The sequence below is a fragment of the Lepidochelys kempii genome, chromosome 13 (genome assembly GCF_965140265.1).
Source record: "Lepidochelys kempii isolate rLepKem1 chromosome 13, rLepKem1.hap2, whole genome shotgun sequence".
Taxonomy (NCBI): Eukaryota; Metazoa; Chordata; order Testudines; family Cheloniidae; genus Lepidochelys; species Lepidochelys kempii.
This window is the reverse complement of record NC_133268.1, coordinates 9,306,968-9,326,991: the sequence shown is the minus strand read 5'-3', so window position 1 is coordinate 9,326,991 and position 20,024 is coordinate 9,306,968. Positions and strand designations below refer to the sequence as shown.

General features: G+C 43.0%; 1 protein-coding gene across 2 annotated transcripts in view; it reads left to right on the top strand.

Annotated features, from left to right (window-relative positions):
- The first annotated feature begins 18,990 nt into the window (after positions 1 to 18,990).
- Positions 18,991 to 20,024, top strand: part of CDH4 (cadherin 4) — a 673,109-nt gene continuing 672,075 nt past the window's right edge. Inside the window, exon 1 of one of the 2 annotated variants that reach the window (XM_073309188.1) lies at positions 18,991 to 19,179. In XM_073309188.1, the coding sequence (XP_073165289.1) occupies positions 19,120 to 19,179 (60 nt within the window). In that variant the 5' untranslated portion in view covers positions 18,991 to 19,119. The remainder of the gene's footprint in view (positions 19,180 to 20,024) is intronic. The other variant, XM_073309187.1, reaches the window with a different exon arrangement.

The window sequence follows — 20,024 nt, the reverse complement described above, 5'->3', positions numbered from 1 at the left end:
TTCTTCTCAGTTGTGGTATCATAAAGATGCTGTACTGTATACAGCACCACTTAGTGGCAGAAAGCCTATTTCAAATCCTTCTTTCTGGAATCTAGTCTAGCAAAGTTTAAGTTTAAAAAAACAACTAGTTTTTCACACTGAGATTAATGCCGCAAAACGTGTGAAAGGGAGACTCACAGTAGCGGAACCAATATGGGTCTTTGAGCAACATATAGCATATTTTCAGCCCCGATCTCTAATGTTGCATGTCTGCTTTTGTGAACACAATATTGTTCCCTCAAAGCACCATTTTTGCCGCACAAATTTGTGACCCAAACATTTGGTTGTGCCATTCTGTGTCTTGCACACACTACAGGAACACAAGCCTCGTTGCCAGTATGGGCAATTGCACATACAACAAAGAGCAGAAAATTGGAAGCCAGCTTAATGCAGGCCCAACATTCTGTCCCATAGCCACAAAATATAGAAGAAAAGACCTTAAATAAACAAACGTGATAAGTAAAGATACATTTTAATTGCAGGATATTGACACTGTTCAGGGACAGAACTCAAATGATTTAATGTCCAAACCTTGAAAGAATTTCCTTGTATTACACTGTTGCATTTTTAAATATTTTATGTAATAAGCTTGCGATCTGTTAGGAACAGAGTGAACTAACCATGGTTATCGGCCAGGGAAGAGGCGTGAATTTCAATAGTTGAAATGTTAAAGAAGACACACACCCATTTTCTCCTCTGAGCCTTCCAAAGGGGAGATGTTCTTGTTGCTATACAAAGACTGGGAAGTAAAGAGAAAAAAAGGTACTTTTTTTTTAAATGTGGGAAAGATGCTGGATGTAACAGTCCTTGTAAGATAAGTTCCCTAGTTATCTGCAGCATAGACAACAGCAGTTCATGCTTCCCCATAATGCCCTGCCTAATGTGGGATCCTATCTCGCCTACAGCTCTGTGCAGGTTCGTGTTCTCAGGGCATGCCTATCTTCATACACAATGATCAGAGTGTCCCATTCCTTTTCCCTTCCAGGAGAGTGCTCTAACCCACTGAGCTATGCGCTATTCCTTTGGAGGGATGGAACACCCAAGTTCAAATCTCTTCTCTTCATCAGGCATAGGGGGTATCTCCCACATTCAGGTGAATGCTCTAACCAGTGAGCTAAAAGTTATAAGGGAATATGGGGAGGGGGGTCCTAACTCTCCCCATGTATTGCATAGGGAGCCTAGGCAGATAACTCAGGGCTGTGGATTCCAGTGGGTAGCAAGGTGCCTAAAATTTAGGTGTTGCAATACCTAACTTCTTTTGTGGATCTAGCCCTTAAAATCCTACTGAGTTGAATGGAACTACCGCTTGTGGTGACCTTCTGCATAGGTCTGAATTTTACCCTTTACGCAAAAGTCCTATGCACCACTTAAGTCCTATTTGCACCCTATTTTGAAGTTAGGTGGTGCATAGGTGCAGAAAGGTGAATGTCATCCTTTATTCACGTGAAGAGTGAGTCCCCTGGGCAGGAAGTGAATCATCCTGGAAGTGAAATGCTGTATAGCCCATTCTCAATGACCTTGGCTATCCGGTCCCCGTGAACTACATTTGAAATTAGAATTGGCCGTTTTGAACTTCCTGCTGACAGCAGCCAACTTCTTGACAAACTGCATCATTTATAGCTTTAACAACAAGGGAGCCACGGGGGAGGGGGGGGGACCCTTTGGGAAACATGGCAAACATGTCCCAGCATTTTTTACAACTAGTTTTACAATCAGGAGAGAACTTTAATGCCTGAAAATGGAAATATAAGTAAAATTTATTTTTATATAGCACAAAACAAATCTCTTTTTAAAAAATGAGCCCAAGCAATATCAAAATTGTTTTGCAATCTGATGTAAAGCTTCACTTTTCAGGCACATCAATGTCACCAGCTAAAGGATAAGAACCATGGATTTAAATGGAAATCATTGTCAGGTTCAGAGATGTATAGATTTTAAGGCCAGGAGGAATCATTCTGATCTTCTCATCTGACCTCAAGTATAATATAGGCCATAGGATTTTGCCACATAAGTTCCAGTTGCTGTAGCACACATCTTTAGAAAAATCTGTGATCTTGATGTAAAGACTTGATGGAAAATATACCACATTCCTTGGCACAATGTTTCACTTGTAAATTACCAACACAGTTAAAATTTTAAAATGTACATTATTTCCAAATTGCTAATTTTCCAATTTCAACTTTCATCCATTGGATCTTTTTATGCCTTGCTCTGCTATTTTTTGTTCAGGTTTTCTAAGGAGGAGAAAACAGTTTTGGGGTCATTTTAAGCCAGTTTTAAAATAGCCTTCTCTGATAAAGTGTCTCTCTGACATTTAAATTCTCATTCATTTAAACTTTGCAGCTCAAAGCCCTGTTTTCCCCCCAGTTTCTGCTTAGTGAAAAATGCTTCTTGCCATGTGAGCTTTCAGTTTGCTGTGCTGAGTAATAAGTAAAATATTTGCTTCTGCACCACTTGAACAAAAAGGGCTCATTACATCCAGACATTTTTCCCTTTAGTGATGGCACTATCTGTTCATCACTTCAATAGATCACATTATGCTTGTAAATAAATTGGAAAAACAATAGTAGAAGATACTGTAAATCCCAGTCTTGTTGTACAGCTCATAGTCTTTTAATAATTCCTATCAACATACTGCATTTCCAGTCCTGTGCTATGGATCAATTGTTCCTACATAGCAATAAGCTTACAGAGCCAATGTTTTTAATTAGTTAATGAACAAAATGCAAATGCAATTGCACACAGATTTGTGTGTACAATTACTCAGATTCCATGCATGCACTAGGTAAATTCTCACACAAATCAACTAATTAGTCATTTGTACATGAACCTTCCTATCTGCATGCATATTCTTGACAATTCTGCATGCAAATTAAATAGCTAATATATATTAAACCCCTCTCTCTTTTAACAAATAAAGACTGTGACACATTTGGAATAAAACAATGTAGTTGTCTAAGAATATACAGTGGCTTGCATATAGATCATTCCCATGTCAGCGACCTGCAATTGTTTTCAGAACAAGATTTAGGCTCTACCTATTGCAAGAGAGTTCAGAATAAATTGCTAAATGTCGTCAAATGTCGTCAAATGTCGTCAAAATTCCCGAATGACTAATAGATGGATTCCAGGATCTAGCCTTTGCCTTGAACCAAACAAAATTTCAGATCATTGTTAAGGCAAAGAATATAATTTTCTCATCTAAAATAATATCCATTCTCAAAAGCTAAAGTGCTGTAAAATAGTTTTGTGTCCCTATGGTCTCCTTATTGGTTGGTTAGCACAGCCAAGCAGAGTCCTCAGAATACTGACAGTGGCCTGAGCTCCATGCAGCAGAACCACCTGTATTTATTACAGTAAGAGGGTACAGAGGCAGCTCCCCTTATGTTGCTGGTACAAAGAGTTTCCCCCTCTCTCTTTGATCTTGCAAACACACATTTTGAATTTCCTCTCAGAGATACTTCCTGAGACAGGGGTCCTTCCCATCTCTTGGGAGTCCCAACTTTCTAGTGGATCTCTTACAAAGGCATATTATCTACATTTTATTTTCAGTTGTGCCCTTCAAACCCTTAGGCTTGTAAGTTCCTTCCTCTGAAGTACCTCGTCTTCCATATTGTTTTAGGCCAATGATTTTGACAGCTTCAGAAAATTACTTCAGATCAAACCAGATAATGGTAAAAAGAAAAGGAGTACTTGTGGCACCTTAGAGACTAACCAATTTATTTGAGCATGAGCTTTCGTGAGCTACAGCTCACTTCATCAGATGTTTAGCTTCCTATGTGCAGCTCTTAACATCAGCTCGTCACAATAAATACATTTAAAAGCCTGCCCAGGTGCTAAATTGATTGATGTTCACAGAGGGGAAGATGTTAAGGCTTAAAAGCCAGTTAGTTACTGGACACCTAACTCCCATGTGTGGCTTTGAAAATCTCCCTGAGAAACCATGTAATTTTCAGAGAAGAAAAAGAAAAACCCCATATTTGTCATTGATATTCTAGATCTGGTCTACACTTACAATTTGATATCAGTTAGTGTTGTGATTCTTTGCCAATACAGCTGTATTTTTAAAAGCCCTAGTCTAGACAGTTATACTGGTATAAAAGTGCCTTATACAAGTGTATCTTATTTCAGTTCCCAAACTGGAATAAATTATACCAATATGAGAACTCTTATGTGGTAAACGATGTCCACACTAGATAGGAGCTTTACCACTTCAACTATACCAGCAGAGTTAAAGAAGCAAAACTTTTAAGTATATACTGGTCCTTATTCTCCTAGCTCAGTGTTTCCCAAATGCCGCTTGTTCAGGATAAGCCCCTGGCGGGCCGGGCTGGTTTGTTTATCGGCTGCGTCCGCAGGGTCGGCCGATCACAGCTCCCACTGGCCACGGTTCGCCGCAGCAGGGCAATGGGGGCTGCGGGAAGCAGCGCGGGCTGAGGGATGTGCTGGCCACCGCTTCCCACAGCCCCCATTGGCCTGGAGCGGTGAACCGTGGCCAGTGGGAGCCGTGATCGGCCGAACCTGTGGATGCGGCAGGTAAACAAACAGGCCCAGCGCACCAGGGGCTTTCCCTGAACAAGCGGTGTCCCAAGTTTGGGAAACACTGTCCTAGCTGAATCTATTATATGTTCAGGACATGTGCCATGCATGATTTTTGGAAGAATCTTTGATACAAACTGGGAGCGGTAACAAGGACCTATAAGAATACTGCTTCTCAGCTAGTACCTGTAAATAGGCTTAGAGCTGGGCACAGCAGAGAAAGCATAACCAATCTAGACTGCTGTGTGGACGGGGAAACTGAGGCACACTGCCTTGGCATTGGTGGCTAAATGCCAAGACACCTACACTTAATGCAGATATCAATGTCTTTTAAGTTCTCAATGCTACACACCAAAATGTTTTCAGGCAACCTAGGAACAAAAACCCAGGACTTTGCAAAAGCACCTATGGATAACATTACAGTGTTTGGTACACTTAAAGGTTGTATAACCCAAGCCAAAAAGGGATTTTAGGCATACTGCCTCCACATTGGTCAGTGACCAATCCTCTGGCAGTATGACGTTCCTCTCCATATACTTTATGAAAATATACTTAAGATATGAATATGACAGAACTGAGATGTACTTTATGCACTATGGGTCTCATAAGATATCATTGGAAAGGTTATAATTTACTGAATGTGATTATCCAGTTTGTATGCCTGTATCATTTCTGTATCTGAAGTTAGGAATATTGACTATGTATCTGTATTTCAACTATGATACTTTGGGTGACGCCCCCTGCTAGCACTTCAGGAACAACAGTAGAAAAGCCAGACAGGGCTGATGACCCATCAGCGAGGACAATGGACTGTGAAAAGGCTTGGCCTTCCTGGGGACACTCCATATTGACAGGTTTCAGAGTAACAGCCCTGTTAGTCTGTATTCGCAAAAAGAAAAGGAGTACTTGTGGCACCTTAGAGACTAACCAATTTATTTGAGCATAAGCTTTCGTGAGCTACAGCTCACTTCATTGGATCTTATGCTCAAATAAATTGGTTAGTCTCTAAGGTGCCACAAGTACTCCTTTTCTTTTTCCATATTGACACTGACTCATGGGCACTGTGATATTACAGAATCAGATGGTCTTGTCACCTAATACTAAACATTACCTGGGACTTCTTGTAACTTTCCACTGGAAGGGAAGGGGGGGGTCACGTTTGGGAAACAAAGGATTCTTGCCTTATTTAAATCCTATTTCAGGGTGGGGAGGAAGGCAAATGGAACTCCTCCTCTCCATGGCCTGTCTACCGAAGAAGAAAGACTGCAAAAGCCACCTAAAGGGAAGGCAGGGCGGGGAGTCCAGACTGAGACGGGGGTCCAGTCTGCAAAGAAATATAACTGGAACTCTGAACTACAGAAACTTTGCAACCTGCCTAAAATAACATTTAGAGTAAAAAATTACATTTTGTAACCTGTTTCTTAAGTATATTGAGCTTAGCTTGCGTACTTTGATTTATTTGCTCAGTAATCTGCTTTGTTCTGTCTTATCTCTTATATTCACTTAAAATTCACCTTTTGTGGTTAATAAACTTATTTCTTGTTTATAATATAACCCAGTTTATATAGTTTCTAACTGGGGGGAGCAAGAAGTTGTGCCTATCTCCCTCCAGATTGAGGGAGGGAGCAAATTTCGTAAAACCTTTGGGTTTGTACCCCTTAAAGGGAGTGGGCACCAGAGTGTTGGGGCAAGCCCCTAACGCTGAATCTTTCCAGAGTGGATCTCTGTTTCTCTCTGCAGCTGGGTGTGGCCCTGTCTCTGTGCTTGGCTGGAAGAGGCTTGTGAGCCTAACCCAGCAAGGCCAGGTAAAGGAGACCCAGGAGGGCAGAATAGACTGACTCAGTGGCATCCTAGCACATCAGGTGATACCCCAAAGGGTCCAAACCCATCACAATGTCCTTCTCTTTTCTGTTGCTAATTTTCATTGAAACTGTCAGTTTGACCATAACTCAGGGCAGGGGAAGACTGTAATTTCCCATGATGGTGATGGAAGAGGCTGGTTGACAGCCATCTCTGCATACTGGGCTTGATCCCCAAATTCCTTCTCGCTGAGGGGAAAAAAAAAACAATTAAACAATTGTATGTTATCTTGGTAAATTCCCCTCCCGACTCAGGCTATTGTTACACCATTAAGGCTACCTTGGATTTCCACAGTTTTAGGCCTATGTGGTGATTAGCTATTCTTATGCAGCTTTGTCTCTGAGGTGATGGCACAAGCAATTCCTTCCTGCAGCCTACTTGAAAACACTTTTTCTATCAAGCACAGTTTATGATGAATCAGTTTTTTGTGATACTGTATTTGAGATAATCAAGACATCTCTTTAAAATAAATTCAGGGAAATTATTCTGTTTTAGTGGCTAAGCATCTTAATTGTTGCCCTGAGTAAAGGGAAGAGAAGAGCATCACTGAGCAGCCCAGGAAGCAGGTTGTAACCTGTTGCGTGGTGTATACCTGTAACAATATATTTCTTCCAGTCTGCTGGTATTGTTGGATCATATTAAAGAAGTTCTGTATTAAAGTCACAAATGAGTTTGATTCCCCATAGTTTCAATTCCAGGGTATTACTAATTAAGAGGTCTCTTGGTTTTTGGTGCTGTTTCTCTCCCTCTATGTGTGAAACTTGCAAGCTGCTAATTGTGTTAGTACATTCTAAGACAGAGTCTGTTCTCAAAGCAGTTCACAGAGAGAGAGACTCAAAGCAATACTCTAACAACAGAAACAACACCCAGAGACTCCCCGCCCTTTTGTTGTATTAACAATTGTGATTAAAATAGAGATAGAGGATGTATGTGGATAGATGCTTGGTGTGGATAAACTGAATGATCAGGGAGGTGCCAGCCTAAGAATCCAGTGTCCATTGGCTGAAGAAGGCGTCAAGTGGAAATAACCAGAGGACCCCCCCCCCCCCCGGAGGGCAGACTGGAATCCACCCAACAGCCTCAAGGATGGGAGAACCAAAGAACAAGATAACATCTTGGAGCCGTCAGGAATGTGCTATCTGCTGATTGATTCAGCAACAGCATGATGAAGCAATTCCCATAGACTGGCATAGGAAGAAATTCCTATAAAAATAGACTCTAAAAAGTGAGAACTTTGGGGTCTGATTCTGCAAACCAACTTCCAGGAGCATCAGATGAGCATCTGACAAGGCCCTGCTCCCTCCTCATGTCCAGGCCACCTGGCCAGTGACTTGGCATGAGCAACTCTAAGGCTGGTAACTATGATAACAACCTTGCAGAACCTGTGTGTGTGTGTGTGTGTGTGTGTGTATGAATGAATGAATGTGAGAATAAATATGAGATTGAATGGAATGTTATAGCTATAACTAACTGCTTACTATGATTCTTTCTGTATTCACAATAAATGTGGTATTTTGCCTTTTTCCCTTTAATAAGATCCTGCTGGTTTTTATTTTATTGGTACAACATTTTGGTGGAGAATTGCGAAAGGGGGAATATTGGTAAAAAACCTCAGTTATTGTAAATATTGGTGTGCACACCGCCAGCTCTAGTGAGCTAGGCATTTCTATTAGGTTAACCAGACCTGCTGGCCTCCGAGAAGGTAGCAGGGGACCTGCTGGCCTCCGAGAAGGTAGCAGGGAAAACAGATTAAACCAGACCTGCTGGCCTCCGAGAAGGTAGCAGGGGACCTGCTGGCCTCCGAGAAGGTAGCAGGAAAAACAGATTAAACCAGACCTGCTGGCCTCTGAGAAGGTAGCAGGGGACCTGCTGGCCTCCGAGAAGGTAGTAGGGAAAACAGATTAAACCAGACCTGCTGGCCTCCGAGAAGGTAGCAGGGGACCTGCTGGCCTCCGAGAAGGTAGTAGGGAAAACAGATTAAACCAGACCTGCTGGCCTCCGAGAAGGTAGCAGGGGACCTGCTGGCCTCCGAGAAGGTAGCAGGGAAGAACAGGCTAACCGGACCTGCTGGCCTCCGAGAAGGTAGCAGGGAAGAACAGGTTAACCGGACCTGCTGGCCTCCGAGAAGGTAGCAGGGAGAAACAGGTTAACCAGACCTGCTGGCCTCCGAGAAGGTAGCAGGGAGAAATAGGTTAACTGGACCTGCTGGCCTCTGGGAGGGTAGCAGGGGACCTGCTGGCCTCCGGGAAGGTAGCAGGGGAAAAACGCATAGATTAAACTATGATTTCAGAATCTAGGCTGTGTCACTTGCTAAGTAATACCAGCAGTGACAAAGAGATTGAAATATCCATGTTAAGATGTTTAAAAGAAAACAGGGTAAGCCAGTACTAGAGGGAGGAATGGAGTCAGAAGGAACTCCAACCTCACCTTTTGTTAAAGAAATTACACCTTTTAAACAAATCCTTCAAAAATTTGGGCACAGTCCTTGGACTAAACAAGCCCTAGCTGATGTCTGCACTATTTCGGACCTAGAGGATAGATTGGCTCAGTATATCCTCATATACAAACCTTCTAGTGCTGCCAAAAGAGATGCAGCAGCAATTTGGTTGTTGTGGGAGGCATGTAAGGATTCTTCTCTCTGCTTGTCTTCATGTAAAGAGGAAAAGGCACAAATGGAAAAGGGAGCAGACAATTGGAAGGTGCTGGCTACAAATATCCAAAGCCAGCTGAAAATAGTGAAAGAGGCACTCCAGGAATACAAAAAGAGTGAAAAAGTTAACTCTGCAGAGGCTGGAGGGAGGCAGGTAAAGGGGGAGAAGGTCCTATGTACGGCACCCCCAGGCATAATTACAAAGAGAAAAGAGAGTAAAAAAAAAAAAAAAGTTAACTCTGCAGAGGCTGGAGGGAATTAAGCAGTTAAACTTTGTATTTCACCCAAACAACTTTTAACCGAAAATGTTAAAAAGGAAAAGTGTTTGAGCATTCTTGGTTTCTTTGCAGCCATTCTGAAAGAAAAATGGGCCCTTTTCCAAAGGAATGTCTGTAAATTAGCCAGGCAAAAATAAACTATCTGATTAAAATCATTTGACTGGACAATTTAGTCAAATTTGCTAAAAGAACATAAGAGGGTTCTATTGGAACTTAACTGCGTCAAATGTATAAAGGGAATGTAAGATGTAAAAAACAGAGCAGTGTGGAAGGGATGTTGAAGGAAAAGAAAATGTGTATGTATCTGTCTGTGTGTGTGTAAATATGTAAAGTTCTAAGGACCAGTTAGTTTTGTTTTTGTTAATGCCACTAAAAATCCATTTGACTCTTTAATTCAAAGTTGCAAAACTGACAGACCTTTTTGCTAGACACGGGTAATTAGTGTTGTTTGGCTTTGGGATTTGGCATTTAACCCTTAAAAGGTAACTCAATGCTTTACAAAATTTAAAATGTTTTTAAGTTGTGGCTGCAGCAGGGCAGTCAAAATCAGGAGAATATATAAAAAAAAAAATTTGGATTCTTTTTGTTTGTTTTTTGTTTGTTTGTTTTTGTAACAAAATAGCAGATGAGAGTTGTAGAAAAAAAATAAAAATAAAAAAAGACAGTGCCTCTCTGAAGCAACAGCAGGGGTGAGGTGCACAAAACAAAAAGAAGCAATGTTAGAAACACTGAGTCTTAAAATGGCTCTGAGTAATCAGACTGTCACTTTGATAAAGGTACATGAAAACTCTGTAAGCAAAAAAAAGAAATAGTGACACCTTATGTAAAAATGGATCTGGATAATGTTATAGAAGTTAAACTATGGAAGAAATGTGCATTTGCCCCAGAACATGTGCAGGGTATATTGTAGAAGGGGCAAAAGAAATGCAAACATACCATGCTACTTAATTAAAATGCTATTAGGGCTCCAAAGGGAGCCACAATAGGTTGGGTTTTCTTTTTCAGATTGCTGTGTGTTTTGGAAGCAGAAGTTAAAAGTAATCAAAACTCTGGTGAAAGTTGATTGTGTCCCTTTTAAGACAGAGTCTCTGAGCTGCTGATGGCTTTAAATCCAAAAGCAGGAAGTTTCTGTGAAAATGCAAATTACCTAAATGATAAAGGAAGGAAAGAACTAGCAGCACAAAGGAGCTGCAGATAAAGGACATACCTGGTCAGCAAACAAATTGTCTAAATAAAAGGCATGGGATAACAAGATAATTTTAATAAATTTAATGATAATAAGTATCCCTGTAACAACGTATAGTGTGTATGATTTTTGGAAAAATCCTTTAAGGTCATATGGTAATGATGCTTCTCAGTTATTACCTGTAAATAAAACTTAAAGCTTAACACAGCAGGAAAAACATTATAAACTTGGTCTGCTGTATAAGAAGGAAAACTCAGGGATTTAATGACTAAACAGTGGGATAATTTCCCCATAACCCTTAAAAGATAAAAGCCATTGAAACCTGGCCTGCCTATAGAACAAAAACAGGAAAATATGGGGGCAATTTCTCTGTTTTGCCTGCAATCAGCAAGGGTATTTGTAAAAGAAATATTTTAAGCAATAATCTGCCACCCCAAAAGGGGTAGAAACATGTTCTTTTTGTCTTTCAGAAAATCAGGAAAAGCTGCCAGCTGAAAAGCAACCCAATACCATGAATCTACTGTCACAATAGAAATTGTGTTCTGTGTTCTATGTTTTGTCTTGTGTTTTGTGTTGTTGCTCGCACTGTTGTGTGTTTAAAAAAAAAATACTGAAGACCTGCAGGAACTTAAAAATAAATTAAGCTTTCTGTCCCAGCTACAGGACAGCCTGATACAAAAACAAGTACATGCCAATGTAGACTTGGTCCAAATTGGTCTGGGTAACCTAAAAGGCCAATGGAATCTTTAGTAATGGCTTAATACTACCACATGGCTTATCCATAAGAAAAAAAAAATATTAGAAATAGGAAACTACACAGCCATAGCTATGGGATGCACTGAAATGCAGATACTTGCACTAGCTACTTTGGAACACAAAATGTTCTGGGTCATATTGGGAAATATTAAGGGTTTGATGCATTTGTTAAAAAAGAAAGAGATCATTGTTTGACACTTATCAATATGAATGGATGCAATATGTTTCCAGTATTGTAAACCAGACTTGTTAATGGGAGAAATTGTTGTCAAAATTGCACACCAACAGTCCCTGGAGGCAAAGGTATTGAAGGTTAACCCACTCCCCATATTACACATGGGATCCTTTTGGCTACCCTGGACCTTGAGCCAGTGGGCTGGGGAGGGAGGGAAGCTATTGGACACTAGAGGGAAGCTATTGGACACTAGAGGGTGTACCGAATAGACTCCTCAAAAGTGCGTGTGCCTCACCTTGCCTGTTGCCCCAGAACCTTGTAGTAAAGATACATCACTAGGATCATGTATGTGGCATGAATTGGAATCACAAACTCAAATTGCCTCAAGTACTTTCTCTTGAATAGGCTACATAGAAAGTGACACTGACGATTATAAATCTTAGTGTCAAAAGGGGGATTATGTTGGATCATATTAAAGAAGTTCTGTATTAAAGTCACAAATGAGTTTGATTCCCCATAGTTTCAATTCCAGGGTATTACTAATTAAGAGGTCTCTTGGTTTTTGGTACTGTTTCTCTCCCTCTATGTGTGAAACTTGCAAGCTGCTAATTGTGTTAGTACATTCTAAGACAGAGTCTGTTCTCAAAGCAGTTCACAGAGAGAGAGACTCAAAGCAATACTCTAACAACAGAAACAACACCCAGAGACTCCCCGCCCTTTTGTTGTATTAACAATTGTGATTAAAATAGAGATAGAGGATGTATGTGGATAGATGCTTGGTGTGGATAAACTGAATGATCAGGGAGGTGCCAGCCTAAGAATCCAGTGTCCATTGGCTGAAGAAGGCGTCAAGTGGAAATAACCAGAGGACCCCCCCCCCCCCGGAGGGCAGACTGGAATCCACCCAACAGCCTCAAGGATGGGAGAACCAAAGAACAAGATAACATCTTGGAGCCGTCAGGAATGTGCTATCTGCTGATTGATTCAGCAACAGCATGATGAAGCAATTCCCATAGACTGGCATAGGAAGAAATTCCTATAAAAATAGACTCTAAAAAGTGAGAACTTTGGGGTCTGATTCTGCAAACCAACTTCCAGGAGCATCAGATGAGCATCTGACAAGGCCCTGCTCCCTCCTCATGTCCAGGCCACCTGGCCAGTGACTTGGCATGAGCAACTCTAAGGCTGGTAACTATGATAACAACCTTGCAGAACCTGTGTGTGTGTGTGTGTGTGTGTGTGTGTGTGTGTGTGTGTGTGTGTGTGTGTGTGTGTGTGTTTGTATGAATGAATGTGAGAATAAATATGAGATTGAATGGAATGTTATAGCTATAACTAACTGCTTACTATGATTCTTTCTGTATTCACAATAAATGTGGTATTTTGCCTTTTTCCCTTTAATAAGATCCTGCTGGTTTTTATTTTATTGGTACAACAGTATAGCTGTATTAGGCAGCATTTGGGGCCTGGGGAGCGGAGTCAAAGCTCCAACCATTCCCTTCCCCATCCTGCCCATTCACACAAGGAGTGCAGAACATAGCAAACATGGTGGAGTGGCTCCAGGTAGCTGGCGTGGAAGGGTGCCTTACTCCCCTTTATTCCCTTGCACAGTGGCACAAGCCCAGCCATAATGTAGCTCTTAGCCAACAAGACCATGTGCACTAACACAAATTAAAATTACCTACGTGGCCATTTTGTTTGTAGTCATTTATATCAACTTCTGGCTGTGGTAAGCATATTCAGGTTTGCCTGGGTGTCTTGCAGAGGAATCTTTTCCAAAACTTTTATTTCATCCCCAGTGCTAGAGGGACATGGTGATAAAAATAGCCTAACAACTTACCTTCGGAGAACAAAACAAATAGAATAGCTGGCTTGTAAAAGTATCACTGCTTTAAACTATAATCTATCATAAAGTTACAGACCTGAAACGAGTACTGTTTTGTCTGCCTTTGGCTTATTACTTTTTTTGGGGGAGGGTGTCAGAGAAGGAGAAGGGGAAGAGTGTACGGTGATACCTCATTTGCAAAAATAATGTAAGTAGAAAAAACAAGATCAGAAATTTTACACTTTTGTGAGCATCATACTTTAATTCTACATTATGTCCATATTAAGTATGTTGGTGTCTTACTTTGCCTAAGGTGAAAATGAGCTGGAAATAGGGTTTTTTAATTGTCTCTAATATAACCAGTGTTGGAACACGCCAGGCAATGCCTGTACTCAGGGCCGGATTAACACAGGGGCTTTAGGGGCTGCAGCCCAGGGCCTCGGGCTAAGGAGGACCCCTCAAAAATAAATCCATAATTATATACAATTCAGTGGTCACCAAGCCGTCAATCACGATCAACTGGTCGATCCTGGAGCTTCTGCCAGTCGATCACGATCTCCGGGCCGCTAAAAGTCCAGCGGCGCAGCAGGGCTCAGGCAGGCTGCCTGCCATAGTGCCACACTGTTCCTGGAAGCGGCGAGCTGCTGGCATGTCTCTGCAGCCCCTGGCGGGGGTACAGCGTGTCTCCATGTGCTGCCCCCACCTCCAGCACCATTCCTGCAGCTCCCATTGGCCAGGAACCAGCCAATGGGAGCTGCCGGGATGGCGCTTGCAAGTGCGGGCAGAGCACGGAGACACACCGTCCCCCTCCTGCCAGGGGCACGCAGAGAAGTGCCAGCAGCCAGCCACTTCTGGGAATGGCGTGGGGCTATGGCAGGCAGGCAGGCAGCCTGCCTGAGCCCTGCTGCACCACCAGCCGGGAGCAGCCTATGGTAAGTGCCTCCTGTCCAGAGCCTGCACCTTGCACCCCCTCCTACACCCCAACCCCCTGTCTCAGGTCAGAATCGCCTCCTGCAACAACCTCCCTCCCAGAGCCCAAACCCCTTCCTCTATCCTGCACCCCAACACTCTGCCCCAGCCTGGAGCCCCCTGCTGCACCCAAACTTCCTCCCAGAAAGAAACTAATATAACAGCTGTTCTGAGGTAAGAAGTAGGCTATTTTGAATTAACTATATTCTACATGTTTTAAGACTGAAATGTAACCACAGAATGGCTTTATGTTAATTAAAAGGCAAGTTTAGTATAGTGTTAATAGCCTCGATGCCATAATTATGATCATTATGTTTTAAATTAGGAACAAGACTTGTATACGGGGGCCCCACAAAATCTAATAGCCCTGGGCCCACAGGAGAGTTAATCCAGCCCTGCCTGCACTGTTCAGTAAGAAGATCACAGTGCCACTCCGAACAGAAGGCCACCATCAGTCCTTGGCATGGTTGTTTCTCTGGATCTCCAAACTCCTCCTCCCTTTGTTATTGATTTTGACATGGACCAAGATGAGTACTAATGCCTCTCCAGATCACATCAGAAGTCAGCTACCTGTCTCCTACTTTCAGAACCTGAAAATATCAAGTTTATATGAGATCCAAGGTCATGATTGCACATTGTATTAATTTCATTTCTCTCTGTATGTCACTTTCTTTTTAGTATAGGTTATTTTCCCGCTAGCATCTGGCCGGAACTTCTTATTCAAGGAAACCTCTCAGTGAACTCAACCTCCCATGGAAGTAAACTAATTAATTGAGAGGAAGTCTTTCCTGAGTAAGGAATTCAGAGCTGGGTGCCTGGGTTGGGACAGCATATGCCTCTTGGCTTTGTTTTCCCTCCTCCTGTACATTTAATTCGTTGTTCCCATGTTTTCACATGTTTGATGCCTGCTTGACAATTTTATTGTGCACTGTGCTGTCCCTCCTCAGTGATCTTACCTTCAGGTATCTCATTTTCTGCCCTCAGTAACGCAGCTTACATCTGATACTCATCTCCTTTACTAAAGGTTCTATTGTCCCCTTGATATGCATGTGTGACTCCCATTGCTGTCAATAGGAATTACACGTGGGCATCAAGGGGAGACAGATCCCCTGTGTACTCCATTCTTCTCATTATCTTGGCACAGTCAGTTCTGTAAATGTCTCATCTATGAGCCTTTTATTCTCTTGAGTGTTGTGTAGTGTAGCAAGCTGGCTCTCAGGATCAGCAGTCTTGCTCCTGAGGTGTTTAGCAAGTTAATTTAATGTGCACGTGTACATTCTTGAATACCTTCATCAGCCAAAACCATGTCTTGTAGTGTTCGCACATCAGATGATAGATTTTTCTATTTCCTTCTTATGCAGGAGTCTTCGTAACTAGTTCCCTGCAAAAGACTGAAAGTGAGCATTGAAGGGAGAAAAAGGAGGATGAAACAAAATATAGTTAGTAAAGCTGAGAACAGCCCCCTGAGATTGCACTCTATCAATCTCCTCTCTAACCCATAGATTCAAATAATTGATGGCAGTTCAATAGATATAAACAACTTAACCAGATGATTCCATTTTCCTAAAGATCTGAAGGATCACCTTTTTATGGACACTTTAAAATTAAATAACTCTTAACAGAGAGGAATGGAGATAAAAGCAGTTAATCTGGTTCCAAAACTTACTGAAGAAATCTGAGGTAGGGAAATGGGCTGGGGGAGGGGACCCCGACACTATCTGCTTGCATTGTCTATAATATTCTAGGTCTGTATTCTCCTTCCCTGATCACTTGATCCCTCTGAAAACACTAAATATGGCCCTGAGAGCCAGGGTAAAGAATAGATCACACAAGTCAGAGTTATAGATCTCTAAATGGAAACTATTCCAAACAGATTGTTGGGTGAGTTAATGAAAAATTCCAGTCACAGGAATTCCAGTCACTGTCTCTATTCCCCAAGTATAGAGACAGTGGCCACTGCTTAGAAATGAAGGTTGGCAAACATGAATTAAATGGGATATGAAAAGAGGCCAGGCTTTGCAAGCGGTGTAATAGTGCACAAATTGAAACAGTGGGGCATTGCATTCTTCCAGATCCAAAATGCAAGGAGGTTAGAGAAATATTTTCTCAAGTCATTGGAAAGAGAAAAAGACGCTTTGTTAAAAGCAAAGAAGAAAAACTACCTGTTACTTTAGGGAATAAATACATTTAAAGAACCAGCAGTAGATTTTAAAAAATGTAATATTCCATCAGATTAGAAATCTTCTCAAACCATACTGGGGAAAAAAATCTGCTCTGCTTTTCTTCATGATGAGTTGTGGTGTTAGACTTATTTTGATAATACTGTGGAACTTGAAATGTTAATAATATCACTGGCAGGAAGGAATATGGACACAGCAGTAGCTGTAGTCCAGTTAGAGACAACAGTATGTAGATGTTCACAAGAGAATACTCACATTTTAGCCATACAAATCCACTTTCTTAAAATCTTAGAAGTAAAAACAACCTTGTTCGCAGGGCTCTTTAAACTTTATGTCGCAGCAACAACAACAGCTGCCCTTAAATCCACGACAACAGCCCATGACAAACTTTGGAGTTCAGGGTGAAATTATGGAAGGGCAAATTTAGACTACATAGGTTAGGTGAGATTTTATTTTTTTTCCTACCATGGGGTCATGTGATTATGGAATATTCTGCCAAAAGTAGTAATAGCAAATATGAATTTAAAGTAGCAGTGGATATTTACTTGATGTTACATAATATATTCAGATTATCTGCTTAAAGCAGGGTAAAGGTTGTAACCTACTAAACTGGGAGGAAGGGACTATTTTTCATTATATATGTATACAGAGGTTAACCCAACCAGGCCCTGGTCTTTGATTGACATGATACTAATAAACCCACCGAATAGCAAAGGATGCAGTAAGTGGACATGTGGGTCTCATTCTTATCTGTATACCTAGTGGAACTATTTAAGGACCAGTCTTTCAGCCCTGCATTTTGCACAAACAGCAATTGGTATGCACCTGTATGTGCAAATCAGGAGGTCGGGTGTCCAGGTATCCAATTTGATCTTGCAAAGACTGGTCATATATTCACAAAATGTGTGTCTGATAAATTTTTTATGTGCAGTTGAACTGCATGCACAAAAAAGAATGACCACAATTGGATACCTGGTTCAAGCTGGCTGAAAATAATAAATTATAGTGCTTATCATTGCTTTACATTTTCAAAATGCTGTACAAAGTTTCCCTCATTTGAGGGAGGCTCCCAGGGCCTGATTAAATTCTAGTTTTACAGCAAGGTAACTCCACTGAATTAGTGGAGTAAATGCTAATTTACACTGCTGTGAGATCTGAATTTGACCAAATGTATCCGTTTCCCTTAAAATTAAGTCAATAAATAAGGGACTTGTTTGGAGTTGGGCCCACTCAGACCAGCTGACGGTCTGGCTCAAGACTTATTTCTTTAAATACCTGTTTTTAGAATTGGCTTTCACACAAATTACTTTGATCAGAGGAATACACATGCCTATTTTATTCAACCCTCCCCTCTCTACCATAAATGCAATTAGAACAAACATAGGACCTATGCTACCTCTAGACCTGGGTCTCCAGCCAAACCAAAGGATGAAACCTCAGAATACCTGAGTCAAGAGCAATGTGTTTATCCCTTTGTTAAAACTGAACACGGACAAACTTCCACTCATTTGTAAACTCAGCCTTTCTTTTTCATGAAGTCTCTTTTCTTTTGGAATTTCTAATATGGCCATTACCACATTATCTAAGTGTACCTATATAACAATTTTTCCACTCTCAGAATATCTTTCAGTATAAGCATCCACTCTCCCAACTTTGCAGGAAGGGAAGCTATTCCAAACTGGTAGTTGTACTGTGATTTTTGGGTCTGTTGGTTTTTCTTCTCGAGAACATTACAGTGTGGTGCATAAACATGAAGGAGGGCAGGTTAACCTAATCCTTTCTCAGATGCAAGCTGGACCTCTGTGAACAGAACTGCGTGGTTTTTTGTTTTCTCTCCTTTACACAGTGCAGATGCTTTTAAAGTGGCCCTAGACTTTTGTAACAGCCCAGACAGGAGTACATTGTACTTCTGTTTAGGATACTGCCTAACTTCAAACTCGACTTGTGTTGAAGGTATTCATCTCTACCAGACCAAAGGCACTGGTGCCCAAGTACACTGAATAAAACTTAGGAACACTAGCTCCATCCTTTAAATGCCAGTGGTTTCATAATGCCAAGTGACTGTGTGATAGCCAGTCAGATAATGAAGTCCTTTGGGGCTCCTGCTTGGAGGCTGGCGCTCCCATGGTGATCACGTCGTCTCTTTATTCTTCCTACCTTCACTTACCTAAAGGATCCTGGTGAGACACAGCAAGCCCTCTATCTAGTGCAATGCACACCTGGAACAGGGGTACCTCCTGCAGGGGTCAGCCTGGATCTCGGTGCAGGTATCAAGCTGCCGGCGGCTACCCTCGCCTGTGTCAGGAGCAGAAGGGGGCTGTGAAGCGTGGTCCTGCCTCTTCGCTTCTGCCGCACGTCAGAGCGAGGAGCAGACGGAGGCGGCCCCTTTAAGGCTGCCTGTCACTCCGAGCCGAGCCGAGCCGGGCGGGGCGGGCCGGGCTGGGGAGGCGGGGACTCGCCAGAGCCGCACCGCCAGCGCTTCACCTGCAGTTCAGAGCGGGCGAGCGGAAGGGGGGGACCGGGAGCCAGCGAGCGGCTGTCGGGGGCGGGGGAGCGAAGCAGGGGCGCTGGGACTGCCCAGGCAGGCTGGAGGGAGGCAGCCCGGGCGCTGGGCGAGCGGCGAGGAGCGGGGCCAGCCCGGAGTCCGAGCGCAGCCGGGGAAATGACGATTGGCTCAGGAATGCTACTTCTGCTGCTGCTTCCCTGCTGTGGCTCGGCCAGGGTAAGTGGGGTGCCCGGCTCCCGCGCCGCCGAGTGGCCCAGAGGGTGCAGCGGGGAAGCGGGGGCTCGCCGCGGGGTGGGCTCGCCGCCTTCGGCCGTGGGGGGCGTGGGTCGCCTGTTGGAACACGGATCCCCGCGCGCGCACACGGACGGACACACGGACACGGGGACACGGGGACACGGACCTATCTGCATACAGCTGGGGAGATGCGCCTTTGGCTATCCAGGCACAGAGCTGCCTGCAGCCAGAGAATCCCACACGTCTCTCTGTGTGTGTGTCTCTCTGTGTGTGTGTCTCTGTGTGTGTGTGTGTGAGAGAGTGATTGTGGGTGTGTGTTTCATCTCTTGTTTGGAGAAAGTGGCAGCACGCGCGTGATTGCCTGGCTTGGTGCGGGGAGTGTGTGCGCCACAATGCCAGGTCTGTGTGTATCTCACGCTGGAGCGAACACACACACACACACACACACACACACACACACACCCCTCTCTCTGTCTCCCGAGCCATTCGTAGGCACTGGCAGACAAAACCTCCTGTACGGAGAGACTACATGGAAACCAAGGGGGTGGGGGGTGGGGTGCGTGTAACACGGCACCCCTCGGCCGGCCGAGACGAAGATCCCGATCCGTTCCAGCTTGGTGCAGTCCAGTTCTTCTCCTGCGGGGTATTGTTTTCTTGTTGCAATAACGTTAAGGCTCTGTTCTAATGCGACCAAATGCAGGAACTTCAGAGCTGAGGCTCAGACTGGGACTTGAACCCCAGCATTTCACCCTCATGGTGTGTGCCTCGGTGTTGCAACCACTCCCGAGAGAGTCAAAGCCATGCAGTGACCAGCGGCAGAGAGAGGA